Source organism: Sminthopsis crassicaudata, chromosome 2 (assembly GCF_048593235.1).
Source record: "Sminthopsis crassicaudata isolate SCR6 chromosome 2, ASM4859323v1, whole genome shotgun sequence".
In the NCBI taxonomy this organism is placed as follows: domain Eukaryota; kingdom Metazoa; phylum Chordata; class Mammalia; order Dasyuromorphia; family Dasyuridae; genus Sminthopsis; species Sminthopsis crassicaudata.
In genome coordinates, this window is record NC_133618.1 from 464,868,606 (window position 1) to 464,882,900 (window position 14,295).

General features: G+C 31.5%; 1 protein-coding gene and 1 non-coding gene across 5 annotated transcripts in view; both read right to left on the reverse strand.

Annotated features, from left to right (window-relative positions):
- RC3H2 (ring finger and CCCH-type domains 2) overlaps window positions 1-14,295 on the reverse strand; it is a 60,300-nt gene that overhangs the window by 35,148 nt on the left and 10,857 nt on the right. For all 4 annotated transcript variants that reach the window (XM_074292997.1, XM_074292995.1, XM_074292999.1 and 1 more), the window contains exons 4-8: window positions 12,547-12,780; window positions 10,985-11,160; window positions 5,641-5,841; window positions 4,982-5,114; window positions 4,733-4,851 (exon numbers count right to left, since the gene is read on the reverse strand). In XM_074292997.1, coding sequence (XP_074149098.1) covers window positions 4,733-4,851; window positions 4,982-5,114; window positions 5,641-5,841; window positions 10,985-11,160; window positions 12,547-12,780 — 863 coding nt within the window. The remainder of the gene's footprint in view (window positions 1-4,732; window positions 4,852-4,981; window positions 5,115-5,640; window positions 5,842-10,984; window positions 11,161-12,546; window positions 12,781-14,295) is intronic.
- On the reverse strand, window positions 5,198-5,309 carry LOC141559270 (small nucleolar RNA SNORD90). Its single transcript, XR_012487332.1, has one exon. It is a non-coding gene; the product is annotated as a small nucleolar RNA SNORD90 (small nucleolar RNA).

Sequence of the window (14,295 nt, forward strand, 5' to 3'; positions counted from 1 at the left end):
AAAACATTAAGAAAAATTTTAAAAGGCAGTGATCACTAAAACAAGGCTTCCTCAAAATCAAGTCAAACTAACTTCATATCCTCCTTTTTTAGATAGATTAGTAATCTAGTATAAAAAAGGAATGCTATAGGTATAATATACTTAAGATTTTGATATTATGTTTACAAATAAAATGGTGATCACAATATATTTTGGTGAATTTGAAACTAGTGAAAAACTAAATCCTAAAAATTCATTAATTGGTTAGAGTCAAAGAGGTCTATAGTGTCATAGGGATTAATCCTTGTGCCTATGCTCTTGAACATTTTATTACAGACTTAAAATAATCTTACTTATGCTTTTAAAATTACATGAAAATTACATGATATTTGGTAAAACTAACACACTGGCTGACAAAAGTCTACAGCAAAAGTAGCAATGTAGAATAATAAAACTGAATGTAATTACTTCACTGTGTCTGGAGCAGTCTAGGCCTAATGAACAGTCCTGAGGAGGATAAATTCATATCACCAACTATTCTATAACATAAAATCTTAAGAGAATTTTAATGGAGCACTTAACTGGAGGTTAAGAGGATTGCCCAGGATTGGAAAGTAAATTCTGTATCAAAGGCAGGACTTGAACTAAAAGTCTTCCTGACATGAAGGCCAGTTTTATATCAATTATGCCATACTGTCACTCTAGTGGAAAGAAGAAATGAAACTGGAATATAAAATTCTACAATAGGATTGAAAATACAGTATAAAGTTTCATGGTTAGAGAACTGATCCTTTACAAATTTGAATGGATTGTAAGTGCAATATAATACAACAGTGTGAGATAGCAGTCAAAAAAAAGGGAATAGAATCTTAATCGATTCAGGACAAATCACGCAATATTGCTTAAGCCTATATATAAAATGTGTTATTTGGACAACAGTGGCTAAAGTGCTGGACTTAGACTCAGGAAGATCTGAGTTCAAATATGGCACCAGATATTTACTAGCTGTGCAAACATGGCCAAGTTATAAACTACTGTTTGCCTCAGTTTCCTCCTCTGTAAAATGGAGATAATAATGGCCCCTGCCTCAAAGGATTGTTGTGAAGATTAAGATAACATTTTTAAAGTACTTAATATAGTGACTTGGCATACAGCAAAAGCTATATAAATGTTAACTATTATTATTGTCACATAAGTATCTGAATGAACTAAGGATGTTTAAAAGTTTAAAGGAGAAATTATTTAAAAGGAACATAACAGCTGATTTTAAATTGTATGTGCAAATCAACAATGTATGTAGAAAGGGGAATTAAATTTGCTTAGCTTGGCTCTATTGGGCAGAAGTGGGAGCAATGGGAAGAAACTGTAGCTATATTAAACTCAGTGTAAAGAAAAATACTTAAACAATTCAAGCTTTGCAAAAAAAAAAAAAAAAAAAAAAAAAAAAAAAAAAAGAATAGGCTGCGTAAGAAAGATTCACTCTCACTGAAGTTCTTCAAACAGGTTGGAAAATGACCTGTTAGAGATGTAGAAAATATTTCTACTTAGTTGTAAGTTGGTGTAGGGTGCTGAGATGCCCTCAAATACATTGTAATCTCTATATCTTTAACATCATTATTATAATTATGTATTAGAGAGATTATTTTGGCACTATGTGAAGGATGACTTAAAGAGAAAAGAGAATACAAAGATATCAAATCAAAATTAAGAGGGCAAATAAAAGGAAACAGAAAATATGAAAAGATGTAAGGAGGCTGAATCAGCATAATATGCAATGATGACTTGAATGGACCACAAAAGGAAGCCTAAAAAGGGAAGGAAAAAGGGAGAGGTCGCATACTGTGAATGAGGAATAGAAGATGGATAAACCAAATGGAGTAACCAAAAATAGTGTTGTTTTTTTTTTTTTTAAGTGAACAAGTTTTCCAGCACTGAAAAGATACATCTATAAAATAAATAAATGGATTGTGTAATCTGTACAATAGAGATAACCATGTTGATGACAATATAAACTCAACGAACACTTTTTTTTTGTTCTTTCCATTTATATTAATCATTGTATTTATTTTTCCTGATTCTTCAATTTATATCAATTCTGTCTTCTCTTACTTCTCTCTAGTGGGCATATTCAACATTTCTTATAGCACAGGGAGTTATCGCAACAGTTTTCACATTCATGCACCACAATTTGTGAAGACAGACTCTGTCAATTGGCATCTTTATTTCCAGTTTTTTGCTACCATAAAAAGTACTACTTGAATTATTTTTTAAAGCCATTATTCTTACCCACTTAAGATTTCCTTTAAAAATTAGGCATCATTTTCTTTGAAACAGGAAAGCCTATGAAGCAGCAAACATCAAAACCCTTTGGTACTAGTTAAAAAATAGAAAAGTCGATCAATGGAACAGACTAGAAAAGGGAAAATCAAATAATGGAGCTACTAACCTAGTATTCAATAAATTTCAGGTTTATCTTATTCTGCATAAATTACTTAGGAAAAAACTCCCTTTTTAAAAAAAGAACTGCTGGGAAAACCAGAAAGAAAGCAAATCTAGTAGAAATTAGGCTTAGACCAACATCTTATACCATATCCCACAATGAATTCAAACTATACAAAATAAAACGCAATAAAGTAGTAAAGGAGAAGAATATACAATTCTTAAAAGAAATGCAAACTATTACCAATCATGTGAAAGAATGTTCCAAAGCATTAATAATATAAGCAATGAAAATGAAAACAACTCTGAGGTTGTACCTCAGATTCAGCAAAGAGGATAAATAATAATTACAGGTTTAAGTTACAGGAAAAGCATGTTATGAAAAGGCAGGAACAATGATGAACTGCTGACAGAACAGTAAATTAGTAAAACCATGCTATAAAGCAATTTGGAATTATGCAAATCAAGAGTTCAAAACATCTATATCCTTTGACCCCCAAAATACCCCAGCTAGGCATATACACCAAGGAGATCAATAATAAAAAGGCTTCACATACTACAAAATATAGCATCAATTTTCATAGGAGGAAAGAACTAAAACAAATAAATGTCCATCACTTGAGAAGTGTCAAACAAATTTTGGTACATGAATACAACAGACTAACACTGTGCTATAAGAAACAATAAATATTAAGAAGCACATTAAGAAGCATTTGAAAGAAATGAATTGATGCAAAGCAAATTCAGTAGAGCAAGGAAAATAATATGAATAACTATACTGAAAAAGAATCACAAACAACAGAAAAATAATGCTGTAAAATTATTTTAAAGATAAGCTTTATTTTCCCCTCTTTTTCTTATGGCTCTCTCTCTCGAGGAGGGTTAGAATAAAGGGGAAATTTTAGATATGAAGATAAATAAAAACTTACTAAAAAAAAAAAAAGAAAATAAACTAAATATTCATTTTTTCTCATTTACTTTAAAATTATCAAGACAGAAAAATAAAGTACATCCATTCCATACATGTCACTCATTTATACCACTGATTTTTATAATAAAGTATGTTGTCAGGGATCCCTGGAGGTCCCAAGAAATTTTCAAGGAATTTGCAAAGTTCAAACTACTTTCATAATACTAAAACGCATTAATTTCTAAAATGGAAAATATTAATATAACCCATATAAATAAAAGCTCTTTTGCTGAAGGGGTAGGGAATACTCAATAATTTTTGAGAGTATAATAGTAACTTGAAACTAAAAAGTTTAAGAACCATTGATTTATACAAATAATTCATTTGGATGTAATACCATAAAATATTTCTGGTAATCACATTTTGGCAACCTTTGGCAAAAGATAAAACTCTAAAGAAAAAGACAAAAATATCTTGAAATATATTGAATGCCTACTATCTTCAAACTTGTTGATGAATGCTAAGAACTTCTGTTGATTGCTCCCAATACTAGTACTACTATTAGTAGTAATTAATGTAGTTTTAAAAAATTTTGCAAAAAATTTTGCACACATATTGCCTCATTTGTTGCTCACAACAGTCCTATGATATAACATTACTATATTCATTTTAAAGTTATAAGAGAAGGTAGGCATTTTGTCCACAGTTAATAAGTTAACTGCAGGATTTTAACTCAGATCTTCCTAATACCGAGTCTAGATCACCTTCCACTGTACCAACCAAAGGTCACAAAAGAATTAGTTTCCTACAAAGGTAAGGAAGGAATAGAAGAACAACAAGAAGGAATTACATTACAAATTCTTATTAGAAGCATATCTTACAGAATTATTATTAATTTTTGTGGTTGTTCAGTCTTTTTCACTTGTGTTTGATTCTTCATGACCTAAATTGGGATTTTCTTGGCAGAGACACTGGAGCAGTTTGCCATTTCCTTTTAAGCTCATTTTACAGATGAGGAAAATGAGGTAAAAAGGATTGTGACTTGTTTAAAGTCACACAACTAGAAAATATCTGAGGCCATATTTGAACCCAGGTCTTCCTGACTCCAGGCATTCATTATCTATTTAGATAATTTAGATTAAGAAGCCTATTAAGAAGCACTTGAAAGAAATGAATTGATGCAAAGCAAATAAAGTAGAACAAAGAAAATAATATGAATAATGCCTATAACAATATAACTGAAAAAGAATTACAAACAACAGAAAAAGAATGCTGTAAAATTATTTTAAAGATAAGCTTTCTTTTCCCCTCTTTTTCTTCTTATGGCTCTCTGGAGGAGGGTTAGAATAAAGGCTTGATTCATTATCTATTTAGAAATTGTCAGATAAAACATATTACTCTCACCTGTGGTGTTTCATGGCCTTTACGACTATAGTTCTGAATAAAGTCCACAAGCCCATGCACCACAGTCTTGACAGCAACCATTGCATTTTCTAATTGCTCCCAAGTTGGTGAGACAGCATCTAAAATGATGCAACATAAGAAAAAATGTAAGCAACATTCAATTTAGTGACATTTTTGTGAAAAATTAAAGTGTCTGTGTAAAAGGGTAGAATCAAAATTTACAAGAAATTGGGCTTTGCTTCACAATACCTGGATTAGGATCTATGTTTGCAAGAAGTTCCAAATGAGGTCTCAATCGATTTAAGTTTGCTGGATCACCTGTACGCTGCAAAACAATTGTCAACTCCTGGACACTCTTTGCAAAGGATTCTGGAGACTGCAGCTGATAAAATGAAAATATTAAGGCATTCAACTTGATACAAATAACTATTTGATATTCACATTATTTTTCTCCTTTTCTCTTAAGGTTTTTAATGTGTCTTCAGATTTCACAGAATGATTATCAGTGATGAATTTAATTCCCATCTCAGAATCTGCCCTATGAAACTTCATCATGAGACACTTTGAAAATTCATAACCCACATTTCCCTAGTGCTTTCAAATATTTAAATATTCTTCTCATGATAACCCAAGGAAATAGGTAAAACTGGTTCTATTCCCAATTTGCAGATAAAAGGAATAAAATGACTTGCTGTTAACAGTTCACATCTAGATAACTGACAAAATGTGGACTTGAATGCAGATCCAGACTATGAGAAAAATGGGGACTTCCCAAACAATTTTTTATACTACTCTAACATAATTAGAGAAATACCTTTTCAAATAGCTTTTGTCATGCTGCAATCTGAATTTCAAAATTTTTATTCCCATAACTAAGGAAAAAAATTAGTAGTTCTCACTTCACAAACCTTATCAATGATGGACTGCATATGTGATTTATGTGCCAAATCACCATAGAGAAGTGAAGACCACTGTTCTGGTGATATACGAAGCCCTGCTTCCATAGCAATATGAACTATCTGGGCATCATGCTCCCTTCTCAAAGCCTCATAACTTCTAAATTCTTCCTTTAGCTGCATCAGAGAAGAATCTTCATCTCTTTTTGTGACCTGAAAAATTATAAGAAAACAAAAAAAAGCAAAAATTCCACCTTTTTAGAATGGGCCAGAAAATTGCCTATAATTATTTGCTGGAAATTTTAAACTAGCACCAACTTTTTTTGCTTTAATGAGGGGAAAAAAACCTGCCTGAAACAGTACATGCATACACATTAACAACATATAGAAATTTAGTGAAATTTCTTAATGCCAGAACTGATAAGAGTATAAGCCTCTGCACTCACATGGCCTTTTTCACAAAGTGAAAAAAACGTATAATTATATTAATTTCTGTAATGATTTATTTTGCTAAGAAAGAGTGAGATTTGACTACTGTTATGGCTCAAATGATATAGATATCGTTCACATTTTACATTAAAATCTTTCAGATTCCCAGGTGATGTATCTACTTTTCTTAAAAAATATACAGATATCATTAGTACATTAAACTTTTAATTTAGTGTAATGTGTTTCAGTCTGATTCATGAGAACCTCTTAATACATGAGTTTTCCACATATATGCTTTAGGTGCAAACTCATAATTTGAATGCTATGAGGACACTCTATTACCAATGCAGATCAGCAACTGTTCTGCATCTTAATGTCTTATAGAATTGCTTGGGGCACTAAAAATTAAAATAACTTGCCCATAGTTATGTAAATTATATGCCTCAGAGGGAACGATCTGAACCCAGGTACCTGATTAGAATTTTGGTTTTCATACTATGAATATTTAATAAATTGTTATGAATTATTATTAATTTAAAGAATTAAATGAATATAAACTCAATTAAGAGTGACAGTAAAATTTTAGAATCAATTACCAAATATTGATTAACTATCCTTCTATGTGCTAGGCACTGTTTGCTTCTAGATATAACAGTTGAAAGAATGAAACAATCCTTACTCACATGGAACTTATATTCTAATAGGAAGACAAGTATACAGATAAATACATATGGCATAAATATTAAGTGAAAAAATACAATTTTGTACATAATAGTTAAGCAGAAGTTATTTGGAGAAAGAGACTACCAATGATGGGGCATCAAGAAAGACTTTGTGCTTGAATATGGTGCTTGAACTACATCTTTAAAAGAAAAGAGGCTCCATGAGGTAGTAAAGAATACATTTTAGGCAAGAAGGACAGTTAGTAAAACACATGGATTTGGTACATTGAATATAAGAAATAGAGAGGCCAGTTTGACTACATTAGATGTTGGAGGGAGATTACATGCTAAGATCTGCTTTGAAAAAAATTACTTTAGCAAAACTGCATAGAAAAGACAAATATAGAAAAAGATTTAATAAGCCAGGCAGACTAATTAGGAAGCTGTTATAAAAATCTCGGAGAGAAATGATGAGGGCATAAACTAGGGCCATAGCTATGTGAAAAGAAGAGGTCAAGACATAGAAATGGTATGATTTGACAATTGACTGCATATATCAAGAGCGGACAGACCTGGAAGATTACAAGAATGATGTCTTCAACATTAACAGTAAAATTTGGAAGACAGGTGGGTTTTTAAGTAAAGATGAGTTTAGTTTTGGGCAAGTTAAATTTAAGAAGTCTTGGGGAAGTCCAATAAGCAATTGGTGATATAAAGCAGATGCCAGGGGAGGGAGAAGATACAGAAAGATATATAAGTATTGGTATATATTTTTATATATACACATATATATAGAAAATGGAAAGATATGCATATGCATATATATTTTCATAATTTATGTATACATTATGTATTGTTATAAAATACATATGTATATTATGAATATTATATGAAATATACATGCATGTATGTGTATATACATACACAAATATATAAGATATAGAAAAAATTAGGTGAGTTATACATATTAGTTAGAAAAAAAATCTATGAGAGATGATGCACTTCCCCCAGAAAAAGAATAGAGAAGATGAAGGACTAGGAGAGAACCCTGGAGAATATTCAAAGTTAGAGGGCATGGTATAGATAAGATAGCAAAAGAGAGTAAGAAGGGACAGTCAGACAGGTAGAAAAAAAAAAGTGTCAAAGGAAAGAACCTGAAGTGGAGGGCACTTAAGAAGAGAGGAAATTCAGTACTGTCAAATCAAGAGAGATCAAGAAGAATTGAGAACAAAGAGAAAAAACTCAAATTTGGTAATTAAGGTATTATTGTCAACAGTATATCACTACATTCATATACCATAATTTCTTTAGTTGTTTTCTAATTGATAAGCCTTAGAAAATGAAATGCTATGAGAAATAGAGACGATTCTAGATAAATCTGGGAAGATTTGCATGATGATACACAAAGTGAGGAGAACCAGGAAAATAACTTATACCATAACATTAATTGTAAAAGGGAACAATTTTGAATGAAAGACTAACCAATGCAATGATCAACAATCACTCCAGAATACTGAATAACTGATGAAGAATGCTGCTAACATCGTAACAGAGAACTGGTATACTAATAAACAAAATAAGACTCATTTTTGATTGTGGCCAAAGTAGGAATTAATTTTACTTGACTAAATTTATCTGTCTACAAGGTTTTTGTATTTCCACCCCCCCTCAAGGAGGAGCTAGGATATGGGAGGTAGGAGGAGAATATATAATTGGGGGGAGGGAGATCATTGGTAACTTTCAAGAGAGCAATTTCAGTTGAATGATGAGGTCAATCATACTCATTCAATTCATTCAACCAGAAATTATTGAGAACATTATGCTAGGTATGCTAGATAGTTCCTATCCTTGTGCTACTTACAAAGTAGCAGAGTATGATATGCAAGCTTAAGCATAGAATAGGTATTGTGTACATACAAAATAACAAAAGCACAAGAAACAAGAAAATGTTGAAGGGATTATAGAAAGAAGTATAGTATTGTTGGTATTATGAATCAATACAACTATTTTGGAAAGCAATTTGAATTTTGCAAATTAAGTAACTAAAATGTCTATACCCTCTGATTCAGAGATTTCATTATTAAACATATCCCAAGGAGGTCACTGATAAAGTTCTCATATATAAAAATTTTTATATCTTCATTTTTCATGACAGCAAAGAATTGGATGCAAAATATCTATCAACTGAATGGCTAAAAAATATTGTGATATGTGAATATAACGAAATAATACTACAGGAATATAGCTTCTAGGGGAGACAGTAATAGAGGACCCCCTGACCTTGGGGTCCTTCTGCTCTAACAATCTGTCAGCGATTCTAAAGTCTTCTGGTTTTGGAATTGGTAATCCCAAAGTTCCCCTGACCTTGGAATTGTTCTGGCAATCTGTCTGTCAATGATTTTTGTAAAAGTCTTCTGGCCTAGGAATATAATAATATTTGTTCCCTTAGATTTTAGGGAAGCTGTGTTTGTGATCCTGAGGCCCTCTGACCTTAGAATGCTAATATTCTAACTATCTGTTGGTCAACAAATATTACAAACTGACAGATAATCTGCTAGTCAGAGATAACCAAGTTCCTGAAACAAGGTGAATAGACCACTCCTCAATTGTACCTCTGGGCCATAAAATTACAATATCACTGACCAGATAAATTAGTCTTCTTATTCTTGGTTCTTTGCTAAATTCTTTTGGAACGTAGCCAGCTTAAATTGGCTTTACAATTACACCAAAAGTTGCTCCTTGACTTGAGAGATAGGCTCAAGCCTGCAAATGCTTTTAAGACACCTCGCTACACAGGTCTAAAAACTCAACCTTTTAGGATCCATTCTGAACCTCAACAATACTACTCTAAAAAACGATGAATGTGATGAACGCAAAAATATTGAACTTCTACATGAAATGAGTAAAAAAAAAAAAAAAAAAAAAAAAAAAGTAAACAAAACAGAGCCTATAAAAACAATAAACATAATAATTACAACCATCTATATAGAAAGAACAACAAAAATTTTTTTGAAAAAAAATTGAAAAATTTTAAAGAGCAAACATGGCTTTAAAGAGATACAAAAAGAGAGTTCCACCTCACTCCTTTATAAAGGCAGGAGGTTGCATTGTACATGTTTTCAACAGTAAAAATAGGCAAAGTGACAATAATATAAATAGAAACAACCACAAAACAATTAAAAGTAATGTTTCAAAATTATAAAGAACAAATATTTCTCTTTAAAAAAAAAGTAAGAAAGAGGAGCAGCTAGGTGGTGCAGTGGATAGAGCACCAGCCCTGGAGTCCTCAAACACTTAACACTTCCTAGCTATGTGACTAAAAAAAAAAATTTTAAAACTTCCTTGAACTCTTTTACAGAAGTGGGACATGTGGAACACTATATATTTATAGACTTTTTCAAAGTACAGATTGATTTTGATTTTATATTTTCTTCTTTAAAAATTGCTCACTGAAAGGGGGAAAATGAAAGTAGATGAAAGAAACATGGAAAAAACAAAAGACATCAATTAAAACATAATTAAAAGAAAAAATTCTGTAACACACTACAAGAGCACAAGAAATGTACAAAATTTTATGATTTAAAAAAGGTATCACACCACAATTCAGGGTTAAATCTTAGTGGGGGGAAAAAACCCACATATATTGAAAAAAAAAAGTGTTATCTTCTGGTTTATACTTATAGGAGTCTCTTTGGTGGTGTGATCACTTTCTTAAGAATCATAGATTCAGTGGCACAATGAATAGAAAGGACATATTGAATGCCATATTAGTGAGGAAACATGAAATATTTTTGGTATATATTCCTAAACTCCAATATTGCTTCAAAAGAGAGCATCATCCAGGCAAAAGCAAGCTTAGCAAAACAACAATATATACAATCACAAGAATCATATGCACAGTGACTATAAAAATGAAAATGAAAAGATTGCTAAAAGTGATTAAAAAAAAACAAAGAAGCTTCTAGGATGCAGTTACTAAAAGAGATCATTATACAAATCAGAGAGGTATAAGACTAGCATAAAATATTGTTTATATCATGAAATGCAAAAACTGGCTTACTTAGGGAAAGTTGAAGGAAGAGTTAGGACATGGAGGGGCAAACAAAGTTGAGTTAACAGAGATAAAAAATATAGATACTAATAAAAAAATTTTTTTTAATTAATTTTTTCTTGTTTACATGCCTCGCTTTTAACATTTGGCAACTTTTGTTTAAAATTAACAAAATGATGAACATAAGCCATCATTCTAAATTTAAGTGTCATACCTTAAAACAAGAAGCACGATACAGTAGCTGCACAACATGGCCAATACTTGTTTTTGATGCCTGAGGAAATCTTGGTTCCAGTCTTTGGACAACAAAAAGTACTAAAACTTTCCTTGAAAGAGCAGAACCATCTTCCAGAGCCAGTAATACCAACTTTAAGGCCTCTTCTTGCATAGCTGGAAACAATTAAGTCATAAACATAAAAGTAATTTTAACTGAAGAACTCTGTAATCTTTTATTTCTCATGACGAGCATATAAGATTTGTGTTAATTCATTACCCAAAATTCTATGCTATAATATTGTTAGGATATCATAATAATACAACTTACATAAAAGAAGAAGGAAGCATACTTTCATTTATTCTTTATTAAGCACCTAAAAATATCTGAATATCAATGGGAATAAAAAGCTTACAAGACAAACAATGGTAAAGGTGTTTAAAAAAAAAAAAAAGCCATGAAATGCTATTTTAATAAGGAAACTCTTTATCTCTTTGGTTTGTCGTTCAGTCATTTCAACTGTATCCAACTTTATTTGACTCATTTGGGGTTTTCTTAGCAAAGATACTGGAGTTGTTTGCCATTTCCTTCTCTAGAAAGAAAGATGAGGAACCTGAGGTAAGCAGGGTTAAGTGATTTACACAAGGTCATACAACTAATAAGTGGCTGAGGGCAAGATATGAAGTCGTATCTTTTTCATTCCAGGCCAAGCACTCTATCCATTGCATCTCTTATGTGCTTATGAAATAAATCTGAAATTTTCATAGAAAATATACAACTTATAATGTAAAGCAAATGTGTCTTAGAATCCAGATCCAAAATTGCATCAGCATAGGTAAGTCCTACACTGGAAAGGCCCTACAACCAATGCAGATTGACTCTTTAATTAGTCTTAAGAGATGGGTAAGTCCCTGAAAGGTTAAGTAACTTTATCAGGGTCATATGAATAGTATGCATCATAAGTAGGACCTGAAGTCATGTTTTCTTGACTTCAAGAATAATTCTTATTATAGAAATGTATTTAGTCTTAATTTCTATTTAAATTAAAGTAGAGCAAAGTATCAAGAAGCTGGCTATTATTCGTAAATTCTACAAGCTATATATACACTTTATCCTACATGCTGACAAATGTAAAGGTGCATCAACACCCAAAAGTTTTATTCCAATTGTCTTTAAGATTCACATTATCCAAATGAAACATTCACTATCTTCAAAAACTACCTCAACAAAACCCATAAATCTATAAATATGAAAATGATACTGGAGGAAATTCATAAAAGTATATCATTACAAAACTTTTGATTGACACTTATTCTAAATAGTTTGTATGTCCACCTTAAAATAGGTGATGAATGAATAGACAAAATAATGAAGTGCATGATATTTTAATAAATATGATCTGACAATGCATTACAGAAATTCCTTTGAATTACTTTGGACTGAACAAGCACATCAGAAAATTATTTGATGTCCCCTGGCAAAGTTGAAAATTATTTAAGAAAGTATACACCTCTAAATCTGTCAGTAATTGTGTTCTCTAAGAAGTTTTTCTAAACAATTACCTGGTCCTAAGAACTGGCATCCCCGAGCCCTGACGGCAGCCCATAGATTGGCAGATAATTGCTGAGGGTTCTGGTGTTGTAAAATCAATTCAGTTACAGTTCTTTCCCCAAGTGATCGTGCTGCTCGCATAGCTCTTACACGACCTTCTTCTTCCACAAGCTGACAATTTACAAGAGTCACCAGTTTCCTTTGCATTGGACGGCTCAGTGCACTCTGATTCAAACTAGCAACACCTTTCAAAAAAGAGAAACCAAAAGACTCAAACTTTTAAAAGTAAAGATAAGTTGAAGATTTTTTTTTTTAAATGTTTCACATGGCTCACAGTAATAACAAGATTAGTGGTCAACTATGATGGACTTGGCTCAATCTCAATGATTAATCCCAATGGATTTGGGATGGAAAATGCCAATTGCCTCCAGAGAGAACTATGGAGACTGAATGTAAATTGAAGCACAGTACTTCACTTTTTTGTTTTCTTTCTCATGTTTTTTTTTTCTTTTAGTTTGATTTTTTTTGTACAACATGACAAATATGGAAATATATTTAGAAGGATCGTAAATATATAGTCTATATCAGACTGCTTGTTGTCTTGAGGTAGGGGGAGATAAGGGAGAAAGTGAGGAAAATTTGAACCACAAAGTCTTAGAAAAATGAATGCTGAAAATTATTGTTTGTATTTGGAAAATACAATTTGGAATGTATTTGGAAAAATAAAGTAATATTGGGAGGAAAATAGTAAAAAAAATTTTTTTTTTAAGTATGTTTCATTATTTCTTTAATTGAGCTATAGTTCCTCAGTATGTTCATTTCTTACTCACATCCTACAATAGTACTGATGTAAAACTCTTATGGTTTATAGGACTTAAAGCACAAAGAAAATGTAAAATCCATCTAGTCCAAACTTTTCATTTTACAAACACAGATTTTGAGGCACAGGAAACAGTAATGATTTGACCACAGTTCCACATGTGAGACCCCCCCCAATTTGGTACTATTTCAACTCTCTCTATATCCTCTGCTTATAATTAATACCTGCTTTCTGATAGTTTGGGCACAGTTACACACTTTAGATTCATCAAGACAATTTGGGTTCTGATATGCATATGATAGTCAAGTCATATTTTATTGTATTTAGACCAAAAAATGTGTTCTATCTAGCTCCATTAATAGCAGGTACTTTGATAGATTAGTAATCTCAATATGGATCCTTTCTCCAATATAAACTTATCCAAGTTTTCAGATCCCAAGTGCTTTTGCTTTCATTTATCTTCCATATGGAATCTACCCAACATACTGGAGATGCTCCTCTAACTTTTTAATATTTCATAGGCAACAAGACTATACATCTGTTACCCTTCACTTTCACTGCATGACAAATTCACCTCTTTTAATAATCATACATAAAAAGACAACACAGTCTACCTGGTTATCAGTTATTAGTTACTAATGGCAGCTATAAATTCATCTTTTCATTTAAATACAAATCATTTGTCTTTTGGAATCTATCATATAATCCTATCTAAAAGCAATGTAACTAACAAACTACAGCACTTTTAAATTCCTTGAGTAAGGGATCATATTTCATACTTCTCTAATTATTTCTTAAAGGCCAAAAATATATCTCATTAACAAGATGATGAAAATATTGATAGCAACTCATAGTAGAAGTCGGCATAATGCTTTCCTCAAAATAAATCTTATACATAATATAATCTAAATTACATTTTAAAGATGAAGAAACAAAGGAT